The sequence below is a fragment of the Phodopus roborovskii genome, unplaced genomic scaffold (genome assembly GCF_943737965.1).
Source record: "Phodopus roborovskii unplaced genomic scaffold, PHOROB, whole genome shotgun sequence".
Taxonomy (NCBI): Eukaryota; Metazoa; Chordata; class Mammalia; order Rodentia; family Cricetidae; genus Phodopus; species Phodopus roborovskii.
Genome location: NW_026126651.1, coordinates 2206360 through 2232079, shown reverse-complemented (window position 1 = coordinate 2232079; position 25720 = coordinate 2206360). Strand labels below are relative to the sequence as shown.

The following is a 25720-nucleotide window of genomic DNA, read 5'->3' as shown; positions in this document are numbered from 1 at the left end:
GGGGAGGGGGAGGGAGGAGAAAATTTGGGGGGGAGAAGGTGGGATTTGGGGGGGCGCTGGCGGGCACCCCTGGATCTGGCGACTGCGGCCTCGCGGGGGGAGGCGTTCGGTGACAAGGGCAGGGGGCTATTTTAGGGAGCGAGAAGGCTGAGACCGTGAGGGGGAGGGGGGTCCCCAGCGCCGGAGCCGGAGCGAGAGACGCTGAGCCCGCGCTAGCGGCGTAGACAGGGCTCCAGAGCTCCAGATCCGGGCCCCGGCCGCCGCCAGGGGCCCCGCCCGGTGCCCCCACCCCACCCCGCGTCCCTACTGCAGCCCAGCTCCTCCCGCAGTCGCCGCGGACCAGGTAGGTAAGAGCCCGGCCCAGCCTGCCCGGCAGCGCCCACCCCGGGGACCCCTGGGCTGGCCTCCCCCACTCGCTTGCTCGAAATCCTGCATCCCCATCGGTCTCCCGAGGGAACCCAGAGTCCAGATTGCACAAGCCAAGCCAGGAGAGCCAGGCGTGTCCCTTCTCGGAGCCCCGAGTCCCCAGCCGAACCCTGGTATCTCAGGCGGGTTGCCTCCTTTCGCCGCCTCCAGGGCCCGAAGCCTGGACCCCTCGGTCTAGATCCCTCCTCTGGGCCCAGTCCCGGGAGCCCCGGGCACTGGTCATCGCTGCGGGGCTCCCTCCATCGCATCCGAATCGTTCCCCTACTCGCGCCCCCCACCTTATGGCTGGAGCAGCCGGCAACCTTCCTCGGTCCAGGCCCGCGGCTCGCCCTGGAAACAGGCCCGCACTGGAGCTGTCCATGGTCAGCTCCCTCGGTAGCCTCTCCTCCCCCATCTCCTGCCACCGCCGCCAAGGAGGGGTTGCAGGCGGCGTGGGGATCCCCCCGCCGCGCCTTTGACCCGGGGATCCCCGGCGTCCCCCCTCCCGGCTGGGCCTCAAGGTTCTCGGGCCCATGTTTCGGCACCCTAGCTTTCCGAGACTCTAGCTTCTTCACTCATAGTCAGGGTTTTTGAATGTCCATACCCCGGCTACTTCAGAGACCTTGGCTTGGAGCTTCTAGATCCCACCTGCTTCTGAAAGGCTGTTAGTGCCCATACGTCTGCTGGCCCTGTGTAATCGCCGGCACCTGGGGAACCCAGATTCCCAGCCTTTGCCCACCCGGCTCCACTTAGTACCTAGTTTAACAACCTCCAACCCCCACCCTGTCAGACAAACGTGCCCAGCCTCCTGGTACACCAGCACTTGCTTGCTGCCTTAGGGACTCAGGTTCTGTGAGTTCCCTTCAGAAATCTGGAATGCAATTCCTCTGCTTCTGTCCTCCTTCCCCCTGGGAGATCTAGGCGTCTCACCCCATCTTATAACACCCATCCAAACACATCTCAGGAACCCAGAATCTCAAGACTGTGGTAACTGTTCCGTCCATCAGACCGCCTGCCCAGTCCTACGCTCTCATTAAATATTGGGGTTCTAAGTCTCCGACGCCCTGTCCTTCACCTCCACATGGATTCAAAGGGTGGGCCCGGGCTCTGCACTGCACTCTCATCCTCAGACCTTCGTGGCCTCATCATTCTGCCCACGTCACATCTTCCGTGGCCTTAATGAACTCACCTGCCTGTCATCTCAGCTGCTGGACTTCCAGAGTCTCCTCTCCCGCTAAAGCTGGTGGCCTCTCATTGCCTCTAGAGACCCATATGGTGATGTCTGATATGTCACACTCCGAGTACCAAACAGCCCTCCCTTCCTCCAAGTGTGCTCTGTGGTCAGGGTTCATGAGGTAATCTGGAACCTACCAGCCATCTTCCTACAGTTCTAGTTATAATGAGTCCTTTCCTTGTGTTATGTTCAAGATTCCAAGTTCCAGAACATTTCCAGATGATACATCTGTTCCATCTTCACCAAGGCGTGATCTACATTCTATACCACGTGCTAAACTCTAGGCATGTCTTTTTCCTCTTGCTTCCTCCCCACCCCCAGCAAGCAGGGTCTTGCCGTGTAGCCCAGGCTGGCAGAGAACCAGCTATATTGTTCACATTTTTGTTCCTCCTCCTCCTCTTCTCCTTTTTCCTTCTCCTCTTTTCTTCTGTCTGATCTTTTCAAATACCTAGATAACATCCCTATGCCGATTTCTGTTCCCAGCCTTCTCCTCAGACATGTCCTATATTTCTGGCTACTGGGGATGGGGGTGAAGCTCCGTGGTAGAGCGCTTGCCTCACATGGACAGGATCCAGGATTTGCTTCCTAGCACTAGACAAGTACCAAGGAGATCTTACCCCAGCCTTAGCCCTGGGATAATCTATCCTGAGTTTTCAGATGTGTTTTATTTTCTGGCCAGACAGATTTCCTTCTTATCCCATGGACAGTCTAACTTAAAGAATATATGACTTTCAATTAAATACTCTAGCTCCTTGAACTTGTGCTATGAACTCTAGCTTGCACAAACTTTTTAAAGTGATTTATTCATGTGCATTGGTGTTTTTTTTCCGAGTGGGGGTGCCAGATCCACCCGGAGCTGGAGTTACAGACAGTTGTGAGCTTCCCTGTGGGTGCTAGGAAATGAACCCAGATCCTCTGGCACAGCAGTCAGTGCAGTTAACTGCTGAGCCATCTCTTCAACCCCTGTAGCTTAAGATCCCAGGGAGTCTTCTTGTCTTTTCAAGCCTGAGGTTCTAGGTCCCTGTCCCTCAATCCTTGGCTTCTTTCTTGTCTTTACTGTGGTCTTAGCTTTGGAGTCAAATTTGCCCCCAGTAGAGCATAGGCTCCTGCCTCCATATGCCACGTTGGCATTGTAAGTCTGTTCTAGACTCTCTCCTTTTCCACCTTCGAAGCATTCTTGTTCCCTGACACTGCCCCTCTCCCCATTAGGGAATCTCTTTGTATCTCTCTGTTGTTTACTACACTCTTTTTTTTTTTTTTTTTTTTTTTTTTTTTTTGGTATGTGTGTACCCATGCCACAGTGTGTGTGTGTATGTGTGTGTGTAGGTCTTCAGTCTCGGTAGCAAGTGCCTTTGCCCACTGAGCTATCTTGCTGGCCCTCGTGTGTGTGTGTGTGTGTGTGTGTGTGTGTGTGTGTGTGCGCCAGGATTTCCTCAGGCTAGTGTGTTTGTTTTTTGAGACAGGGTTTCCCTGTGTATCTCTGGCTGTTCTGGCACTCACACTGTAAACCAGGCTGGACTCGAACTCACAGAGATCCTCCTGACTCTGCCTCCCAAGTGCTGGAACTAAAGGCGTGCTCCACCAATGCCCGGCATCTCAGGCTAGTTTTAAACTTGGAATCCTCCTGCCTCAACTGGGATCAGCTGTGGGCTTGGCTCATATCTTGTGTCCATGCATTCATGCTGAGCAAGCTCTGAGTTATAGATTCTGACTTCTGAGCAGATTAACACTCTGTATCATTTTGCTCACCTCTGTGATTTGGGTTCTCGGGTGACCCAGACATCTACTTATGTTATCAGGTTGCTTTGGGCCAGTTCTACCTTCCAGACCTTGGCTGTAGCATCGGGCCCTCTAGTTAGCAAAAAATCACTCTTGCCCTCAGTGTCTGGCTTCTCTGCACTTGAAGCATCTTGGTGACATTGAACGTCCACTTTCTTTCTTTTAGCAATGTATCTATATTTTATGTGCATTGGTGTTTTACCTGCATGCGTGTCTGTGTGAGGGCGTCAGAGACCCTGAACTGGAGCAGGCAGGTGTGGGTTGCCTCGTGGCTGCTCTGTAAGAGCAGATAGCATAGTGCTCTCAAGCACTGACCCATCTCTCCAACACGACTATCAACTTTCTTTCTCAGTGAATCTGAGGTCTACAGAAACCTAAGTCACCCTAGGCTATATGCCACCCAATTGTGGGTTTGAGCTCCCATGTTGTGGTGTAACCTAAAGGTGCCCTCTCCTCTCATAAACGACTTCCTGAACTCAGTCTCTGGGAGGTGTAGTTTCAGACCTACGGTTAAACACTAAGGGGACCTGGGAAGTCAGCGTTCTTTTCTGTATCCAGAGCCCTTCAGCCCCCTTGCCCTCTCACAGGAACCCAAGGAGCTGGTTCTAGGCTTTGGTCACAGTTCTCATTTGGGTGGAGCTGGGAAGTATCCAATCTCAAACCGGTTAGGCGGCTGCGTGGATTGGTGTGTCTGTGTGTGGGGGGGGGAGTGAAAGTCCCCCCTGCTTTCGGCCAGGCCAGATGGACCTGTTGGACCTGAAGAATTCCAGGGAGAGGCTCACTGGCCCTCCCAGCATCTCCTCCCCGTCCCCAGCCAGGGGAACCAAGCCCCGCCTTCTGGCCCTGTAAATCCCGCCCTTCCCTCCTCCCACACTCTTGGTTAACGCCTCATGAGGGCGGGGCTGGAGGAGCATCCCAGGACGCCTAGATCCTGAGTGGGCGGGGAGTCTTGCAGGCGACCTAGAGCCAGTAGGAGTAGGCAGGGGTCCGTGGAGACCGTTGGGGCCACGGACTGTGGGGGCCTAGACACCTGCGACCCGAAGCAATGATTCAACTCTGCTCCCTGTTACGTACGCATTTTTCTTTTGTGTTTGAAAGGGTCTAATATAACCCAGGCTGGCCCGGAATTCCCTAAAAGCTGAGGATAACTTTGAACTGCTGACCCTTTTGACTTCACCTCTCAAGTGCTGGGATTACAGGCATACACCATTTTGCCTGGCTTAATAAATGGATATTTTATTTTATTGGTATGGGGATCCAACCCAGAGTTTCACATCGTGCCAAGCATGTGTTTTACCACTGAGCTATGACTCCAGTTCCCGTGCTGGATTTTACTCTTATTTTTGCAAGTGGAGTGTTAGTCTTTAGATGATAGAGATGGGCAAATCACAGCCTTGTGACCTAATTCAGTATCTGAAGCCCCAAGAATTTTTCAAGGTGTGGTTCTGGTTTGGGTCTCAGTTTCCTCATCAATGCAGTGTGTTGAGGATTCAAAGGCGAACCCCAAAAGGTAAAGGTTAGTTTTAACCCACTCAGCCAGTGCTTACTGGTCCCCCGGTGGCCACGCTTTGGTTTTTGCTACCATTGTCTGGCGTAGCCAAGCCTTAGCATCCCAAAATGCTTTTACCTAAGAAGTACCTGCTGTTTATCTAAGAGCAATGGGTCCCCAGTTTATCTATGCCATGATTACAAAGGACAGGCCCCAGTTTCCCGCTCTTGGGGGCCAGCACTTAATTACCCTGCCTCCCCACCACGTGGCTCAGTTTCCCCATTTCATGATCATCTCGGCTGACCTCAGTTCCCCTGTGCAATCACTGAATCGGGCCCCAGGGAGTACCTCACTAGCAGCGCCTCAGTTCTCTGCCTGAGCCCTGACAAGGCTAGCGTGACCCCTCTGCGCACCCGCAGGCCCGCACCGCCGCCATGATGTGCGAGGTGATGCCCACCATCAGCGAGGATGGCCGGCGGGGCTCGGCGCTGGGCCCGGACGAGGCGGGCGGTGAGCTGGAGCGCCTCATGGTCACGATGCTCACGGAGCGCGAGCGCCTGCTGGAGACGCTGCGAGAGGCGCAGGACGGGCTGGCGACAGCGCAGCTGCGGCTGCGTGAGCTCGGCCACGAGAAGGACTCCCTGCAGCGGCAGCTCAGCATCGCTCTGCCTCAGGTTGGGCGGGGCCTGGGGAGGCGGAGCCTAAGGGCAAGGGCTGTCCTGGATGGGCGGGGCCACGAGGAAGGGAGCATAGGATTGGCTCACTTTGGTAGGCAGGTCTTAGCTGCAAGTGGGCCGGGCTTATACAGAAAGGGCGGAGCCTGGAGCAGAGGCCGAGTGGGAGAGGCGGGACTTTATATAAAGGAAGGGCGGGGTCTGAGGTTGGAGACTCAGGGGTCGCTAAGAAGGCGTGGCTTGGGCGGCAAGAAGGGTGGGGCTTAGCAGGAGGCAGGGCTTGGGAGGTTAGAGTAGGGTTGTGGGGTTGTGGTGGTGCACGCCTTTAATCCTGGCAGAGGCAGAGGCAGGCGGATCTCTATGAGTTCGAGGCCAGCCTGGTCTACAGTGCAAGTTCCAGGACAGGCTCCAAAGCTACAGAGAAACCCTGTCTCGAAAAACCAAAAAAATAAATAAAAAAGAGTAGGGAGTAGGGTTTATGGGGAAGGCGGGATCTGTAGAAGAGTAGGAGGTGGCCTAGGAGGCGTGGTGCCAGACTTCTCTGTGCCGTTGGTGGGCGGGCCTTGTCATCGAGGTGGGCGTAGCTTAGATGGAAGGGCGGGGCCTGAATGCCAAGAAAGTTGAGGCTTAGCAATAAAGGAGAGGCCTGAGCAACAAGAGGAGGTGTGACCTATCAGGACATTGCAATTGGTTCAGAGCAACAGAAGGGAGGAGAGTTTTCCGAGGGGCGGGGTTTGAGCTGCTAGAGGAGTAGGGCATAGTAAGGGTCAGTCTTGAGTGGCTGGAGGAGGCGGGGCCTAGCCAGGAGGGGCGGAGCCTCCAAATTCTCACCATGGCAGAAAAAGGGGAATAACTGAGTCAACCATCTGATTCTACCCACACCTGGACAGGAGTTTGCGGCCTTGACAAAGGAGCTTAACTTATGTCGGGAACAGCTTCTAGAGAGAGAAGAAGAGATCGCAGAGCTGAAGGCGGAGCGTAACAACACCAGGGTGAGGGCTGTTGGCGATGGGGTCTAAGCTGGATGGGGCACATGGAATTTCCATCTCACTCCCAGCCTCCCGGATCATTTCCTTCCTCTGTCCCATCCTTTGTTCTCTGGCTGCCTTTTCTGCTTCCGCGTGTCACCTTCCTCGCCTTTACCTCTGCTACGCCTCTTTATTCCTCACCTCTGTGTGGTGCTTGTGTACTCCAACGTGCGGTCCCTTTCCTTACCCTACCTTTTCTCCTTTGCGTCTTTTCCTTGACTCGGTGTCCTTTCCTTCCAGCTCCTTTTGGAACACCTTGAGTGCCTCGTGTCCAGGCACGAGCGCTCACTGCGGATGACTGTGGTGAAGCGCCAGGCCCAGTCCCCTGGAGGGGTCTCCTCCGAGGTGGAAGTCCTCAAGGCTCTAAAATCCCTCTTTGAGCACCACAAGGCCCTGGATGAGAAGGTAGGAGAGTCAGAGATTGATGGAAACTTGTGAACTTAGCTGAACTAAGTGAATCGGAGAGATTCACGTTTGAGAAAGTGTTACTGTGCCAGATGGGAACATGACTTGATTAAAAAGAAATATGAACTACTTAATCCCAGCACTTAGGAGACAGAGACAGGCAGGTCTCAGTGAGTTCAAGGCCAGCCTGGTCTACAGAGTGAGTTCCAGGACAACCAGGGGGCCACAGAGAACCCTGTCTCAAAACAACAACAACAACAAAACCAGTAGTGGATACCAGGGTATCCTGCCTGATACAAGGCTGGAACCCCACACTCATTATATTGGCTTTAGAGCTTCCCCAGGGTGTTAAGAGACAGATTCACCAGACTCAGACTAAGTAGACCTCGAACCCAGGATCCTTCTGCCTCAGCCTCCTGAATAGCTGGGATAACAGACCTTTCAGGGCCTGATCATGTCTCACGCCCCTTCCCCAGGTCCGGGAAAGACTTCGGATGGCCCTGGAGAGAGTAGCTGTGCTGGAGGAGGAGTTGGAGCTGAGCAATCAGGAGGTAGGGGGTGGGATAGAGTGTGTGTGGGGGGGAACACGGGTCTTGGTGGAGGACAAAGAAACTGATTGGCTGTATTCCAAAGGAAGCCAGTGATTGGGGCTGGGACACAGAAAGACACCACAGAGCCTCTAAAGAGGAACTCAGTGTGCTCTGGTGTTTTTCTAGACTCTGAACCTTCGAGATCAGCTATCAAGGAGGCGGTCAGGGCTGGAGGAGCCAGGCAAGGATGGGGATGGACAGGTGAGAGGTTAAGTCCCCTTCCTGTGACTTCCACTCAACATTGATTGATCGATTGATTGATTGATTTGCTGAGGATGGAATCTAGGGCCTCATTCTTGGCAAGTGTTCTACTACTGCGTGTATCCCCGCCCCTTACTGGAGGATTCTAGTTAGGGGCTCTCCCGCTGAACAACATTTCCAGCCCGCACTAAGGGATGCTAGACAGGGCTTCTGAACCATAGCCTTAGCCCACTTTTACTTTTTGCGAGTCTGGGCCTCTCTCTAGAGCTCATGTTGCCCTCCTACTCACAATCCTTCTATCAGAGGACAGCTAAGGGAGTTATTTTCTCCTTACATAACCTGAGTCCTGGAGATTGAGCTCCAGTCATCAGGCTTGGTGGCTGAGTCATTTTATTGGCTCCTGGTGGCCTCTAATGTTTGACCCAACTAGACCTGAACCCCTAATATCCTTACTGGTCACATAACTAACTTCTGTGACTGTCAGTGACAGACCCCTTTGACTCTGGTGTACATGGTCTTTCCTGGTCTTTGGTTCCCCTCATCTTACCCTGCCCGTGGAGTGGCTGATCAACCCCACTCTTCCCTTTGGGTTCTATCCCTCCTTCTCTCTCCAGACCCTTGCCAATGGCCTGGGTCCTGTTGGAGACTCCAACCGGCGTACAGCAGAGCTGGAGGAGACCCTGGAGCGGCAGCGTGCAGAGGTGTGCCAGCTGCGGGAGCGCCTGGCGGTGCTGTGCCGTCAGATGAGCCAGCTGGAGGAGGAGCTGGGCACCGCTCACCGCGAGCTGGGTAAGGCCGAGGAAGCTAACTCCAAGCTGCAGCGAGACCTCAAGGAGGTGAGGCGGAGCCCCTGCAGAGCCGCTCTGTCCCCCAACCCTCCTTCTCCCAACCCTTCAAGAGGAGCCGAGTTCAAGAATGACAGGGCCTGGACTCAGTCTCCAAATCTGTGGATTTCCTCCTCAGTTTTCTCACCTGTATAATGGGACTGATCTGAGTGTTTGCATGTGGCAAAGTGGCCCTTAGCACCATCTTACTGTGTTGCCATGATAACAGAACCCAGGAAATCACATACCCTAGGTCCACGGCCAATCTGCTTCTGAGCCGTGGTCTTAGTTTCTTATTGGCAGGCACTTTACTCATGAGCCCCCCTCCCCCCTCACTGGGGGAATCTAGTCAGTGGCTCTACAGCCAAGCTACATCCCTTTAGCTGCTTTGTTTTCAGTTTGAGACAGGGTAACTTGCCCAGTTTGGCTGTGGAATCATGGCCTTCTGTCTCAGACTCCTGCATACTAGGCTCTGCTGGTGCACGTAACTGAGGACAGTGAATGAGAAAATGGTTTCTTTTTATTTCTCGTTAGCCTGGCAAATGATAGGTAGAGCTGTTTGCTCTGCCTCAAGTCTTCCCACAGCGACACCAGGGAGGCCTGTTTCCCACCTGGTCCTAGCACGCCTCTTCTGGGCTTCTGAGCTTGTGATAGCCTAGTGGCTCCTTGAGAGAGGCTGTGAACTGTCCAGGGAGACACCAGCAAGTGCCCTGATTCTAGGGGTGTTACCCTAAAGTGTGGCTTGAGTGGAGACTGCATCCCATGGGTCTCTGGCCTTTTATTTGTTTATCAGATAGGGTCTCCCTATGTATCCCAGGTAGGCCTTGAACTCGACTGGCCTCCAACTCAAAGGCCTCTTGCCTCCTACTTACGGGAATCACACACATATAACTCTACCATGCCCTGAGCTTTCCAGTGGGGCAAGGAGCTTACTTTCCATAACCCTTCGGAGTGCCTTGTGTATGTGTGTGTGTGGTGAGGCATGTGGGTATGTCTCAGCCTCCCCTACCACAAGGCTTTCTGGGAGTTGTAGTCCACACAGCTCGTTACGCTGTCTTCAGGCCCTGGCTCAGCGGGAGGATATGGAAGAACGCATCACAACACTGGAGAAGCGCTACCTGAGCGCCCAGCGCGAGGCCACATCTCTACATGATGCCAACGACAAGCTGGAGAACGAGTTGGCCAGCAAAGAGTCGCTGTACCGACAGGTGGGAGCCCACCCAGCCAGAGTCCATGGGAGGGCGCTGTGGCTGGGTAACTGAGCCCCTCGCTTCTTCTGCCTACTTTTCACTTAGAGTGAAGAGAAGAGCCGTCAGCTGGCCGAGTGGCTGGACGACGCCAAGCAGAAGCTCCAACAGACCCTGCAGAAGGCTGAGACCTTGCCTGAGATAGAGGCTCAGCTGGCGCAGCGAGTGGCTGCTCTGAACAAGGTGACAGCCCGGCAGGGGGCGGGGCCAGGGGTGCAGGGACAGGAGCAGGAATTCCAAGGGATCTTGGTGGAGTCAATTCAGACTTCACGGTTCCTGTGCACTAGGCTGAGGAACGCCACGGGAACTTTGAAGAGCGGCTCCGGCAGCTGGAGGCACAGCTGGAGGAGAAGAACCAGGAGCTGCAGCGGGTGAGGGGGTCAGGGGAGCCGGTGGAGCTAGCTGTGAGGTGGGGCGGGGCTCAGCCTGGGGTGTGGCCCGGTAGGACATAGCTGAGGGCTACCCGGGGCTTAGATGAAAGGCGAGGCTGTATCCTGCTTGAGGGCTTTGCATGAGTAGGAGTAGGACTTGGAAACTCTCGCGTGCCTGTGTGTGTCTTGTAAAAGGAGCCAGCCCGGACAAGGGTTAGCCGAAGGGGCGAGCTAGCTGGGGCTCACATGAAGAGCAGGACTTGACTGAAGGGCGAAGCTTCTGGAGCTTGATGAAGGTGCTAGGTGGGGTGTGTGAGGACGGGGTGGGACTTAGCTAAGGGGATGGGTTAGCTGAGAGCGAGCGACCTGAGAACGAGGGCAGGGGCTTAGATGAAGGGGCTGAGGTCGGTAAACGAGGCTTAGATGGGGCTCGGGGTTGGGTTTAGCTGAGTAGAGGGGGACATACATGGAGGCGGGGCTTAGAGAGGGGACTTCTGGGGCGGGGCTAAAGTGAGGGGCGGGGCTTAGTGGAGGAGGGAGGTTCGGTTGGGATGAGGGGTGGGTAGGGGTGGGCTTAGATAGGGGCCAGGCTAGGTGGGGAGCAAGACGGGGGGAGGAGGGCACAGGTGAAGGGCCTGAGTCAGGGCAAGGGCCGTTTCCCTTTGCTCAGGCCCGGCAGAGGGAGAAGATGAACGATGACCACAATAAGCGACTGTCAGAGACGGTGGACAAGCTGCTGAGTGAATCCAATGAACGGTTACAGCTGCACCTCAAGGAACGCATGGGAGCGCTGGAGGAGAAGGTGCGCCCCCCGCCCATCCCAGCGCCCCCCGCCCCATCCCAGCGCCCCCCGCCCCATCCCAGCGCCCCCGCCCCATCCCAGCGCCCCCGCCCCATCCCAGCGCCCCCCGCCCCATCCCAGCGCCCCCGCCCCATCCCAGCGCCCCCGCCCCATCCCAGCGCCCCCCGCCCCATCCCAGCGCCCCCGCCCCATCCCAGCGCCCCCCGCCCCATCCCAGCGCCCCCCGCCCCATCCCAGTCCATCCCAGCGCCCCCCGCCCCATCCCAGCGCCCCCGCCCCATCCCAGCGCCCCCCGCCCCATCCCAGCGCCCCCCGCCCCATCCCAGCGCCCCCCCATCCCAGCGCCCCCCGCCCCATCCCAGTGCCCCCCCATCCCAGCGCCCCCCGCCCCATCCCAGCGCCCCCCGCCCCATCCCAGCGCCCCCCCATCCCAGCGCCCCCCGCCCCATCCCAGCGCCCCCCCATCCCAGCGCCCCCCGCCCCATCCCAGCGCCCCCCCATCCCAGCGCCCCCCGCCCCATCCCAGCGCCCCCCCATCCCAGCGCCCCCCCGCCCCATCCCAGCGCCCCCCGCCCCATCCCAGTGCCCCCCCCATCCCAGCGCCCCCCGCCCCATCCCAGCGCCCCCCGCCCCATCCCAGCGCCCCCCGCCCCATCCCAGCGCCCCCCGCCCCATCCCAGCGCCCCCCGCCCCATCCCAGCGCCCCCCCATCCCAGCGCCCCCCGCCCCATCCCAGCGCCCCCCATCCCAGCGCCCCCCGCCCCATCCCAGTGCCCCCCCATCCCAGCGCCCCCCCGCCCCATCCCAGCGCCCCCCGCCCCATCCCAGCGCCCCCCGCCCCATCCCAGCGCCCCCCCATCCCAGCGCCCCCGCCCCCATCCCAGCGCCCCCAGCCCCATCCCAGCGCCCCCAGCCCCATCCCAGCGCCCCCAGCCCCATCCCAGTCCATCCCAGCGCCCCCAGCCCCATCCCAGCGCCCCCCGCCCCATCCCAGCGCCCCCCCGCCCCATCCCAGCCATTGACACCCAGGGATATCTCTACTGCCACCCTGGGGCCCATCTTCCTCAGATCTGCCATCTGAGACCTCCCTAGCCACAGCCTCTGCTCTTTGACCAACTGAACTTTCCAAGAGCAGGAGCTTACTAGGCCACAACCCCTCCATTTCCCTCCTGTTCCCACAGAACTCCCTGAGCGAGGAGATCGCTAATATGAAGAAGCTTCAGGATGAGCTGCTGCTGAACAAGGTGGGGTCCTGGAACCTGATGGGAAGCTATTGAGTGGCCCGCCCCTCAGAGCAGCTAAATCTCATGGCAGCTCTGCCTCCCCCCACAGGAGCAGCTCTTGGCTGAGATGGAGCGAATGCAGATGGAGATTGACCAGCTGCGGGGGAGGCCCCCCTCCTCCTATTCCAGGTGATGGAAGCCCCTGTCCTTCCTCTAGGGAGCCCCGAAAGTCAAGCTCATCCCTTCAGGCCCACTCCTTATACTCGGGGATCAAATCCCAGGGCCTCCTGCATGCTGTCACCAAGCCACACCCCCACCCCTCACTGGAGGATTCTAGGCACAGGCTCTACCCCTGACCACACCCCCACCCCTCAAGGAGGATTCTAGGCACAGTCTCTACCCCTGACCACACCCCCACCCCTCAAGGAGGATTCTAGGCACAGGCTCTGCCCCTGACCACACCCCCACCCCTCAAGGAGGATTCTAGGCACAGGCTCTACCCCTGACCACACCCCCACCCCTCGCTGGAGGATTCTAAGCTCTACCCCTGACCACACCCCCACCCCTCACTGGAGGATTCTAAGCTCTACCCTGTATTCTCCAGCTCTTTTTACTTTTCCTTTTGAGACAGGATCTCACTAAGTTACCCAGGCTGATTTTGAACCTGTGATTCTTTTGCCACAGCCTCTCAGTAGCTGAGACTGCTAGCTTACACCAGCTGGTCCAGCTTTATCAATTTTGTTTATTTAAGAATGTCTTGGCCAGGCTGTAGTGGTGTACATCTTTAGTCCCAGCATTGAAAGGCAGAGGCAGGAGGGTCTCTTGAGTTCCAGGACAGCCCAGGCTACTGAGAGAGACCCTGTCTTTAAAAAACAATTTTTTTTAATTTATCCTTTGACAAGTTCATACACATATCTTGACCATATACACCTCCACTCCCAACTCCCCCAAAGCTTCCCATAAAACATTCTTTTCTTTCTTTTTTCCTTGGAGTGGGGGGAGGGGCGGACAGGGTTACTCTGTGTATTTCTGGCTGTCCTGGCACTCACTTTGTAGACCAGGCTGGCCTCGAACTCTCAAACTCACACAAGATGTGTACTACCACCTCTCAACTCAAATTTTTCTTTTTAAAGTAACCTACTCAATTATTGCCTCCCCCAGCCCAGGCTGGCCTGTCTCTGTCTCTGGGACCCCTAACCTCTACCTCTTTCCTGGCCCCTTTGCCCCCAGGTCGCTTCCTGGCAGTGCCCTGGAGCTCCGATACTCCCAGGCACCAACCTTACCTTCTGGTGCCCCCCTGGATCCTTATGGAGCTGGCAGTGGCCGGGCAGGCAAGAGAGGCCGCTGGTCAGGGGCCAAAGATGAGTCTTCCAAGGTCAGTGGCCACTTCTGGGGCCCGAGTGAGAGGGGTTTGTGCACAGGGGTGCGGGGTGTGGGCACAGCCGGAAGCAGCCACCTCTGGCGGGCTTGTTGGGGGTGTGGAGCAGTTGCATCCGAGGAGCTCTGGGAGGGTTCTAGGACGAAAGGCCATGTCTCTCTGACCCATCTTCTCTCCTGACCTCCTATACCACCGACCACCTGCTGCACACCTCACCTCCTCCTATGATTTACACGGTGAGCGTGAGGACGGGGTGGGGGCAGTGGAGAATCCCGGAGGGGGTGGGGCCAGGCGAAGAGAAGGAGCTGGCTGGGTGGGGGACTAGGAAGAAGGGAGGGCTGTGCGTGTGGGCGTGGCTGGGGAGAAGCCACAGTCTCCCGCAGGTGCTCTGGGGAGATGCAGACGGGAGGGTCTTCGAAGCCTGCGGCCGGCCAGCCTAGTGGGCTCCAGGGTCAGGGAGGCTGTATCTCAGAAATACGAGGTGGGCCTGGGCCTGCCGCAAACGCCTTTAATCCCAGCACGCAGGGCTCCTAAGCAGGGGGGTCTGTGTGTTCCAGACCAACAAGAGCAACAAAGGGAGACCCTGTGTGAAGCAAACAAAAATAAGGTGTGAAGTGGCTTAAATGGGCCATGGCATCTGCAGTTCAGCCGGACGGCCTGAGCTGGACGCCCAGGCCCCACATGGTCAAAGGAGAGAAATGGCACCCAAATTGTTGTCCTCTGACCTCTACACGCAAACCATGGCACACGTACACCCGCCGCACCGCACACAGCAAATAAGTCATGTTAAAAAGAAAGAAGCCGTACAAAAGAATAATGGGAACAGGGGATGTGGACGTGGATCTATGGCTTCCACCCTACAAAAGAAGAGAGCCTGGAGAGATGGCTCAGTGGTGAAGAGGGCCTGCTCCACCACAGGTCTTGTGTTCCGTTCCCAGAACGAGGCATAGCTCGACTGAAGCTGTACAAAGCTGACATCCTGGCTCTACCGCCATACTGCAAAAAACGGAAGGGTCTAGACAGGAAGTGCATCATGGGATGCAAGTAGGGTCAGGAGTGTGGGCAAAGCCAGGTGCCAACCTCAGATCTCACCCACAGGGACAGGATTGGGATCGGTCTGCCCCTGCCGGGTCCATCCCACCCCCATTCCCTGGAGAGCTAGATGGCTCAGATGAGGAGGAGGCGGAGGGGATGTTCGGGGCCGAGTTGCTGTCCCCCAGTGGGCAAGCCGACGTGCAGACACTGGCCATCATGCTTCAAGAGCAGTTGGAAGCCATCAACAAGGAAATCAAGTGAGCCCCAGGCCAAGTCTGCCGTGTCTTGCCCAAGCTGTTCCCACAGCCCCTGAAGCTCCTTAGAGTTAGCCCCACCCTTTCCCGTTACCCTTAACAAGTTCCCCCAGACAATACTCCAAACCCAGGGGCTGCCCTAGTTATCTGCGTCAGTACCCCTGAGCTAGCACTCAGACTAGAGTGTGCACAAAGTACCACCCATCAACTCTGCAGGAGAAATCGTCAAGGCAACTGCTGCTCTTTCTAAGCATGTCCCAGAGCCTCTCTGATATGGCAGGAATCTCCACATAAGGTCCCAACAACAACAGCAAACCCACCCACAGATTCTACCCAGAGCCTCAGCCTGGGCTGGGAGTGGTTTACTTGGTAGGGCATTTACTTAGCATATGTGGGATGGAAAAGAAGAGAAGGAAGAGAAAGAAAGGAAGGAAGAGGGGAAAAAAGCTAGGAAATAAAGTGCAAGAACAGAAAGATTGAAGTAAAGAAAGGGGATGAGGACACGGCTCATTGGTTGCTGTATTTGCCATGCAACACCCGCATACACGCAACACCCGCACGCACGCACGCACACACACACATATATATATGCGCACATGCACGCACGCACACACACACATGCACACACATAATGCGCACACATGCACACATACATGCACACACACATGCACACACATAGTGTGCACACGCACACATGCACACATAATGTGCACACGCATACATGCACACACACAATCACACACGTGCACACACACATGAACACATATACATGTGCACACACACATACATGCGCACATGCACACATGCACACACACACAATCACACACGTGCACACACATATATACACACACACATACAGGCGCGCACACACACATACATGCACACATGCACACACAATCACACACGTGCACACACATATGCACACACACATACATACATGCACACATGCACGCATGCATACACACACAATCACACGTGCACACACACGTACACACACACATACACACTCTCTTAAAGGGAGAAATGAAAGAAAGACTTAACCTTAGCCCAACTCTACACCTACCAAGAGTTTCTGGCTAATAGCCCAGTTCCAGAAGCCCTCCCTGACTCTCCAGAGGGCTTGATTGGTCAGTTCCTGTTGCCACACATTCTTCATGGCTCCCAGGAAGTAAGAGCCACACAGTCACATTCTAACTCAGACATTATTCATCTGCGGCCCTAAACTGAATGAACCCATGACCTTCTACACCCTACTTTGACTTTGCTTTCACTCTGATTTTAGCATCTTGCTCAAGCAATTCTTGGGATACTGTACCTATTCGGCCAACCTCTTCTAATTGAAAGAGATCACAAACCTTTCAGTGATTTCTTGAGACTCAGGATTTCTTGCCTCCCCTTGATCCCCGGCAGCTATGGACAAGCTGCCCACCAAAACAATCTTAAGTTACTTCCCTGTCCTGAGTCCCCCCCCCCAGACTTTCTGGCCACTGGGATCTGTGACTCCCCACACCCTGCACCCAGTCTTCTTTCTCCCTCGCTAGGCTAATCCAAGAAGAGAAGGAGACTACGGAGCAGCGAGCAGAAGAGCTGGAGAGCCGGGTGTCCAGTTCTGGCCTTGATTCGCTGGGCCGGTACCGTAGTAGCTGTTCGCTGCCGCCCTCTCTCACCACCTCTACCCTCGCCAGCCCCTCCCCTCCCAGCTCTGGCCATTCCACCCCTCGTCTGGCGCCCCCCAGTCCTGCCCGGGACGGAACCGAGAAGACTGTGAGTATTCTCTGTCTCCCCAGCCCACTGTAGGTAGTTAGAAACAGAACTTACCACAAATAGCGACTGAGCCTTTGCGCAGTGGATTCCAGAAGCGCCCTTAGCCTAAAGTCCCAAAGGACAAAAGGAAGGCTGGTTTCTGGAAACTCCTCTGTGTGTGTGTGTGTGTGTGTGTGTGTGTGTGTGTGTGTGTGTGCTCGCACCTTAGCACTCCTTGTGGAGGACAGAGGACGATTTGCAGCACCTGGGGCTCTCCTAACACATGTATCCTGGTGCCTGAACTCAGGTCACCAGGCTTGGTGGCCAGTCCTTTACCCACCCAGCCATCTCAGTGACCCGACTTTGACTTTCAAGTGTTATGGTTCTGTAATTTGTTGTTGTTGTTGTTGTTTGTTTGTTTAGTTTTTAAAGCCAGGGTGTCTCAAACTCGCAGAGATCCGCCTGCCTCTGCCTCTTGAGTGCTGGGACTAAAGGTGTGCGCCACCACTGCCCAGCTACAATTGAACTATTTTTAAATGCGTGTGCACTTGATAGCTATAATCTCTAAACGGCCTTTGAGAACTTGACTGTGGTGACTCCACACCTGTCACCCCAGTGCTTGTGTGGCTGAGGCAGGAGGATTGTCGGGAGTTTGAGGATGACTTGGATTATATGGCAAAACCCAATTTCAAAAGGAGGGGGAGGAGAAAAAAAAGGAAGGGGCGAGGGAGGGAGGGAGAGGGAGGGAGGGGACAGCTGGCCCCGGAGAGAGGTGGGGCCATACTCAGTCTTGCTTATTTCTGTAGTCCTGTTTCCTGTTCCCAGGACCTGAGGCCCCGTAGCTCTCCATAGCTGTCATCTATTGCAAGGCTACTTCCTGTATAGGCCTCTCCAGTTCCAGGGGACCACGGCCACTTCCTTTACACCTCCATTTGACCTAGGCTAGCCTACCTTCAAGTCAGGGCCCACGCAAGGGACAACTTAGATGTCCTCTCCCATCCCACAGCTGACATCCCCATCATGACCCCAAGTTAATCCTGCCTCTCTCTTTGTCCCCAGAACCATGTCCCCAAGGAGGAAGCTGGTGTTCCACGAGGGGAAGGCCCAGCCATTCCCGGAGACACCCCACCACCCACTCCCCGCTCTGCCCGTCTTGAGAGGATGACCCAGGCTTTGGCATTGCAGGCGGGGTCTCTAGAAGATGGGGCTCCTCCCCGGGGGAGGTCAGTGGGGGTAGGGGTTGAGAATTGGGGCAGGGCAAAGACTTGGGGAGATGGTGTCCATCCTAGGCTCTGTCCTGTCTCTCTAGTGAGAGCACCCCAGATTCCCTCCACAAAGCCCCCAAGAGGAAAAGCATCAAGTCATCTATAGGTCGGCTCTTTGGCAAGAAGGAGAAGGGCCGCATGGGTCCCCCCGGCCGGGAGAGTGCTTCTCTGGGTTAGTATTGTAATGCCAACCTTCATCCCTCCCTCTCGGCCCCTCCCTCCAGTTCTCTCTACCTTCTCATTGCTAGAAATTCATTTCTGTCTTTATTTGGTGGTACTTTTTTACATTTTCTGGGAAATTGAATTGGAAATTGAACCTAGGCCCTCATGCATGCTAGGCAAGTGTTCTACCAACAAGCTATATCCCCAACCTCTCCTTTTTCTTAATTAAAAGATTGTATTAGAGTTGGGCAGTGGTGGCGCACGCCTTTAGTCCCAGCACTCAGGAGGCAGAGGCAGGTGGATCTCTGGGAGTTTGAGACCAGCCTGGTCTACAGAGCGAGTTCCAGGCCAGGCTCTAAAACTGCATAGAGAAACCCTGTCTTGAAACACCAAAAACAAAACAAAGAAATTGTATTAAGATGCTCTGTGTGTTCTTGATATATATGGAGGTCAGAGGACAGCTTTAGTGGAATCAATTCTCTCCTATTTTCCTTACGGAGCTCTGGTTGTCCTAGATTCTCTGTGTAGGTAGACCAGGCTAGCCTTGAGCCTGCAGAGTCCCTTCCCCGGCCTCCCCAGAGCTGGGATCAAATGTGTGCAGCCGCATGGCAAGCCCTGTGTTTTGGTTTTGCTATGTGACCCTGGCTGGCCTGCTTTTTGCTTTGTGACATAGAATGGTGTTGAGCTGGGTCCTGCTGGCTGTCTCTCCAGGGCTTGGGATCTTAGGTGTGAGCTCCCACATCCCCGTCCCCCCCATCCCCTGATTCAAGGGTTCACTAATTTTGATACTTCCATGCCTGCAGCGGGGACACCCTCTGATGAAGCCCTGGCCACTGACCCTCTGGGGCTGTCCAAGCTGACTGGCCCAGGAGATAAGGACAGGAGGAATAAGAGGAAGTGAGTATCCCCAGGGTTTGGAGTGGGTGTGGGTGCCGCTGAGACTCCGTGCTAGTACCAGGGGCCGTGACCTATGACCCTGAACTTGATATCCAGGGAATCTGGGAGTCGCTTCACTGACTAGCTGTCTGGGTGGGAAGGGTGGGTTCAGGGGGCCACACCTTCTGGCACTTTTCAAAGATGCTTTGACCGTGTGTGCCTCTGTGTGAGAGACCCATGGGAAAGGTTCACAGCCCCTGCCTGCCCTCTCTGCTAGGCACGAACTTCTGGAAGAGGCCTGTCGCCAGGGCCTGCCTTTTGCCGCCTGGGATGGTCCCACCGTGGTCTCCTGGCTGGAGGTATTTGGACACCGAAATGACCTTTAGTCCAGAGTTACTAATCATCCAACCCCACTATTATTCCCCTTTCTTTCTTTTTCTTTTTGTAATTAACTCGGGGTCCCACTCTGTAGCCCAGGGGAGCCTCAAACTCATGGCAACCCTCCTGCCTCAGCCTCTTGAGTGCTGTGATCACAAGCCTGAGCCACTGTACCAGGCTGTGCCCTCAGGCCCCTGACAGCTGCCCTACCCAGGGCTGGTAGGCCGTGTGGTATGCAGGCCCGGATGTGGGATGGGTGGGTGGGGAGGTCAGGACCCGGGGCTCTAAGGGAAATTTCTTCCTCTTCCTCCCACCTCTGCCTCTGCCGACTCGGGTCTGTCTTTCCATCTGTCCTGCTACGCTTACCCCTCGTCTTCCTGTCTTCTCCCACATGTCTCTCTGTCTTGCTTCTGTTTCCTCGCCTGTGAACTTTCCCCCATCTGTCTCTCTCTCTGCTGACTCCTCCACGTTCTCGCTGTTCCCCCGTCTCAGCTCTGGGTGGGCATGCCTGCCTGGTATGTAGCCGCCTGCCGGGCCAATGTCAAGAGCGGCGCCATCATGGCCAACCTGTCAGACACGGAGATCCAGCGGGAAATTGGCATCAGCAATCCCCTGCACAGGCTCAAGCTGCGCCTTGCCATTCAGGAAATGGTGTCGCTCACCTCACCCTCGGCACCCGCCTCCTCCCGCACTGTGAGTGCCCCCAACCCTGGTCCTGCGGCTGGGTCCCATCCCTCCCTGGGCTCCAAACCTGGGCCCATTGACTCTACTCCCCATGGGCACCGCCCACATGTCATGGCTGGGTTACATGAGTTCCTTCTTCAGGGAACACCTCTTTCAGGGACTTACTGGCTTGCTAGCCCTGTCCTCAAGACATTTCACCACTTCCAAGGGACAGTCCCCAAATCCATAGCTTTCTTCTTTCTTTTCAGACAAGATCTCACCGTGTAGGTCTGAGTGGCTTAAAACTCGTAGAAATCCATGTGCCTTTGCCTCCCGAGCCAGCCCCACAATGCCCAGACCCAGTTTTTTCCTAGGAAGTCTCAAACAGGCAGACTATTATTGGTACCTGTGTCTGAGGCCAGCCTGGGCTACGTGGTGAGACCTTGTCTCTCACTAAAAGGAAACAGGAAGGTCTGCAGCATGGTCAAGTCTAGCCACCTGAGGGACCCCACAAGGGAGAAGAAACCCAACTCCTACGCACATAAAATAAATGTTATTTTAAACGCTTTTAAAGTTTCAAAGCGAACACAGTGCCCAGTGCTAAAGCACTTGCCTAGCAGAGGCCAAACACGGGGCCACTTCCCCGTCACCTCAGCTTTGAAACCCCAAACAGCGTGAGTCAGAGCGGGGCACTTAGGATCCCATCTCTGTGTCACCTCTCCACCTGTATTGTGTCATCTCCCACTCGGTAACACCTGGTGCCCCTCAGCCCACAGGAAACGTGTGGATGACACACGAGGAGATGGAGTCCCTGACAGCAGCTACTAAACCTGTGAGTGCTCCCTGCTGGTGGCCCTGGGGTGACACTCCCTACTGGGTGTGGGGGCTGGGCGGAGTCTGTCCGTGCATCGTGTGTCCCTCTCTTCTCCTCTGCCTGTCCCCTTAACCCGCCCTTCTCTCCCCCTCTTCCCACTAACGGGTCAGGAGACCAAGGAGATCAGCTGGGAGCAGGTAGGGTGCAGGGCAGGCTGCTCGCATGAACAGGTTGTGCACGCTGCATGGTCCTTCTCTTTCCCTGCGACCCACCCTTTGCCAGAACATTCTAAGCCCCTGCCCAGGAGGGGAACCCTGCACCTTGGCCTGCAGCTGTGAACTAGTTCATAGTGGCTTGGTGGGGGACAAAATGGAAACCCTCGTGTCCACCTGCAGCCTGGCGCACGGGGCCGTTCCACGGTTGTGGGTTGCTTGGGAGCTGGGGACTATGGGATTGCTGGAACCGGAGGAAGCTGCTGGGTGGTGATAGGGTTAGGACTGGGGAGAGGGCTGGCTGCACCAGTTAGTGCTAGCTATGCTAGTTATGGTGGCTGTGAGGTGGGCCAGGCAAGTGAGAGATGGCGAGGACATAATACACCGTGGCCTGGAGAAGACAGAGACCAGATGCCTGACGAGCTTGCCAGAGGTGCAGGTTCCAGGTTGGGCTGTGGTCTGTTTCCTGGCCCTAAAGGTACAAAAAGACTTTGGGCTTATCGCATAGCCTTGTCCTGAACTGGACTGCTTGACCAGTGTTTTCTGGGTATTGCGGGAGTGACTGTCTCTGGGTGACAGGAAAGTCATTTTGGAATCCTGACTTTCCGGGTGTAGTCATGGTTGGGCTTAGTGCAGGCCTGCAGAACTGGGGGTCAGTTGTTGGAGCCCTTGCCTATAATATAGAGCTTCTAGCACCAACCTGGAGTCGGGGTACACACCTGTGACCCCAGCACTCAAGAGGGTGGAGGTAAGAGGATTGAGAGTTGAAGATCATCCTCAAACTTCATTGCGAATTGAGGCTAGCCTAGGCTACATTAGACCCTGAGCTGGCCCATTGTCCCCGGAGGTGAGGCCAGATTGCTCTGTGGAGGGGAGAACACTAGCGTGGGGTGGGGATGGAAGTTTACCCTTCCCCATACATATGGGGAGGGACAAGAGGGCCTGACCCCCTCCCTCACCTGCCCACGGCCCCAGATCCTGGCATATGGCGACATGAACCACGAGTGGGTGGGGAATGACTGGCTGCCCAGCCTTGGGCTGCCCCAGTACCGAAGCTACTTCATGGAGTCACTAGTCGATGCTCGGATGTTGGACCATCTGAACAAGAAGGAACTTCGAGGCCAACTCAAGATGGTGGACAGCTTCCACAGGTGGGGACAACCTGGCCAACGGGGACAGCCCAAGGGGAAGAAGTCACACCCCTAGAGAGGCCTTAACCAAGGGAAATTCTGTGAAATTCTAGCTCCGTGCTCCTTGAACCAAGAAGGTCCATAGGAGAACTGAGGTCTAATGTGGCTCTAGTGACGGCTGGGGAGGTCCAAGCAGGAGGGTTACAAGTTTGAGGTTAGCCTGGACCAGAGTTCAAGGCCAGCCCAGGAAGCTTAGGAGACCCTGTCTCAAAACAAAAAAGGAAAAATAGAGAGACCCTGGAGAGACAAAGCAAGAGAATTCAAGTAAGCTCCAGTATACCGGGGATGCCCTTGCCTAGTGTGGGTAACACACACACACACACACACACACACACAGAGAGAGAGAGAGAGAGAGAGAGAGAGAGAGAGAGAGAGAGACATAAGAGCAACGGCAGTGGCCATGAGAAGGCTCCTGAGTGACTCAGTTTCCCCCTACTGCTCAGGGTTAGTCTGCACTATGGTATCATGTGCCTGAAACGGCTCAACTATGACCGGAAGGACCTGGAGCGGAGGAGGGAAGAGAGCCAGACGCAGATCAGAGGTGAGGTCCTGTGGGGGCCAGGTGGAGTGGCAAGCCAGATGTTCCAAGAACTACTAGAAACAGGGTGGAGTCACCATGGGGGCGTGGCCACAGAATAAAATGAGTGCGAAGTTATATGCCAGATTGGCAGGTCCTGGCCACTTGGGGGCGCCTTCACACAGGAGGTAGAGCCAGCATGAAGGCTTGGCCAAGAGTGAATGTGAACCTGAACACTAGGAGGCACTGTTTCCACAAATAATTAGTAGAACCAGTATGAGGGCATGAACAGGGAGAGAAATGGGAATCTCAGGCCCAACTGGCCATGTCCCTAACCAAGGGGTGGAGTCATCATGGCTGGTAAGGGAAAAGAGGGTGGAATTAGGCTAATTTGGCAGGGCTGGCCTCTGGGAGATGCTTGGCTGAGTCCCTTTCATCCCTAGATGTGATGGTGTGGTCCAACGAACGGGTCATGGGTTGGGTATCTGGGCTCGGTCTGAAGGAATTCGCTACGAATCTCACCGAGAGTGGGGTGCACGGGGCACTGCTGGCCCTGGATGAAACCTTCGACTACTCCGACCTGGCCTTGCTTCTGCAGATACCTACACAGAATGCACAGGTGAGCCTTGGCTGGCCGGGAGCATGCTGTGCATTCCCCCTGCAGGGCACTCATTCCCCCTGCATGCTCCAACCCTGGCTCACTGCGCCCTCTCCCACCTCCTTCTCCAGGCCCGGCAACTGCTGGAGAAAGAATTCAGCAACCTCATCTCCCTAGGCACAGACAGACGGCTGGACGAGGTAGGCGTGCCAACAGCGCTGAGGTCCCCGGCTGCACTGACAAATCAGTGGTTAAGGGTGGGGCTTGATGTTGCCAACCAGTTGTGGTTGGCAGATGAGTTACATGATGGGCGTGGCTAATGGAGAGGGGCAGACTGGGAGTTTATGAACTCCTCCCTCACCTTGGGTTCCTATCATACAACTAGGACAGTGGCAAGTCCTTCAGCCGTTCCCCATCCTGGAGGAAGATGTTCCGAGAGAAGGACCTCAGGGGTGTAACCCCCGACTCGGCTGAGATGTTACCCCCCAATTTTCGGTCAGCTGCAGCAGGAGCCCTAGGCTCACCGGGGCTCCCGCTCCGCAAGCTGCAGCCTGAAGGTAGGGACTCTCAACTGTGACAGTCCAGACTGTGTTCATGTCTTGGGACAACCTTCCATCTGGGCTGTCCTACCCAGATGTGTGGACAAACACAACACTCCAGTCACCCAGGTACTCCTTGCAATGGATTATTCTCCCATCTCTCCCAGGATGGGACATGAACTTGCCTCTGGCCCCTTGGCGCTTTGTTTGTTTGTTTTGTTTTGTTTTCCCAGACAGGATTTCTCTGTGTAGTTTTGGAGGCTGTCCTGGATCTCGCTCTGTAGACCAGGCTGGCCTCACAGAGACCCGCCTGCCTCTGCCTCACAAGTGCTGCGATGAAAGGCGTGCGCCACCGCCGCCAGCCTCCCTTGGACTCTTTATTTGGGTTCCAGACTGCCAGGAAGTAGAAAGACCCATGGGAGGATTTAGAGCTCATAAAAACCCTGGGCGATCTGGACTGGCCACATAGGCCTATCACCCAGTTACTCAGGGTTAGACAGATAATTGCAAGATCAATAACCTGCCTGGGCCACAAAAAGAGTGAGTTCAAGGTAGCCAGGGCTGCTTAGTGAGATCTGGCCCAAAAAGGGAGGGGCTGGAGAGAGAGAGAGAGAGACCTTTTCCAGAGGTCCCAGGTTCGATTCCCAGCACCCACAGGGCAGCTCACGACTGTCTGTAACTCAAGTTCCAGAGGATCTGACACCTTCACACCAATGCACATACAAAATAAATGTAGGTGATTTTCTTGAAAAGTAAAAAGGGGACTGAGGATGTAGCCCGTTGGTGAAGGAACCTCCTAGACTCCCTCCGTGAGAAGCTTGCCATGTGGCTCAGGGGTAGCGTATTTGACTGTAACAATCTAGCCCCTATCTCCAGTCTGTGGTGCTAAGGAGTCGGGAATGCCCTGGGGAACACTTGAGGGGTTCTAGGTTGAACGGCTGCTGCTCTCTCTCTAGGCCAGACTTCTGGGAGTTCACGAGCAGAGGGTGTTTCCGTCCGGACTTACTCCTGCTAGTGTGCGCCTGCAGGTGAGACTCTGCAGGGGAGACTCCGCAGGGGTGGAGCGCGGGGAACTCAGGGCAGATGGTTCTCACTGGGAACTGTCTGGCCTCCTTTCTAGAGTGCTGTCTAGCCGGAGACCACCGTGAGGGAGCACCGTCTACCCAGGCCAGCCCGGCGTGCTCCTTCCCACCTCCCGAGTGGCCGGGGCCTGGATCAAACCACAGGAAATGGACTATGGGGGGGCAGGAAGAAGAGGACAGGAAGAAACCCCACCCCAAACTTCCGCCTCCCTTTTCTCTACTTTGTAATTTATTGGTCCGTTTGGTATGGGAGCCAGGCAGCCCGCGCCTGCGGAACGGGGGCGGGGCTCCCTCGGCCGCATGCGGGAGAGGCCGCCCCTCCCCTTTTTCTTGCCCAGTCGCGGGGCCCAAGTCTTCCTTCTTCATCCGCTAGGAGGGGAGGGGAGACTCGCTGCTACAAGCCTCGCCCCCTCGTGCCACCCAGCCCCGCCCCGCTGCGCTTGGTCGCCGGTCCTGGGGGGTCATCTTGAGCGGGGTCCCCTGTCCCTCGTCCCGTGTCTCGTGTCCCCCGGGGCCTCCCGGCCCCCGTGCTATGGCAGTGTCTGTGCCCAAGGGTCAGGGACGCAGGACTGCGTTCCCGGTTTTCCTCTGGCTCCGGGGTTTGCATGGGAAAATCCCTCTGTCAACTATGCCGCTGGGTGGTGGCGCGGGGAGCAGACAGACAGACGGCGGGGAACCCCCACCCCACCCCGACTCTCAGTCGGCCTCCCAGCCCCAGGCGTTACTCAGTGATCACGGGTAA

The 25720-nt window shown here is 56.1% G+C and overlaps 1 protein-coding gene across 1 annotated transcript; it reads left to right on the top strand.

Annotated features, from left to right (window-relative positions):
• Positions 1–154: 154 nt before the first annotated feature.
• Positions 155–25720, top strand: Ppfia3 (PTPRF interacting protein alpha 3). Its single transcript, XM_051174230.1, has 30 exons — positions 155–343; positions 5327–5581; positions 6472–6573; positions 6850–7014; positions 7491–7565; positions 7731–7805; positions 8420–8641; positions 9691–9837; positions 9925–10059; positions 10164–10247; positions 10918–11049; positions 12231–12293; positions 12382–12461; positions 13503–13647; positions 14755–14942; positions 16481–16703; positions 17742–17905; positions 17992–18119; positions 18913–19006; positions 19263–19344; positions 19856–20056; positions 20796–20858; positions 22028–22203; positions 22686–22783; positions 23203–23378; positions 23489–23557; positions 23743–23914; positions 24064–24101; positions 24853–24924; positions 25352–25720. The coding sequence occupies exons 2-30, from the start codon at positions 5342–5344 to the stop codon at positions 25718–25720; spliced, it is 3978 nt and encodes a 1325-aa protein (XP_051030187.1). The 5' UTR covers positions 155–343; positions 5327–5341.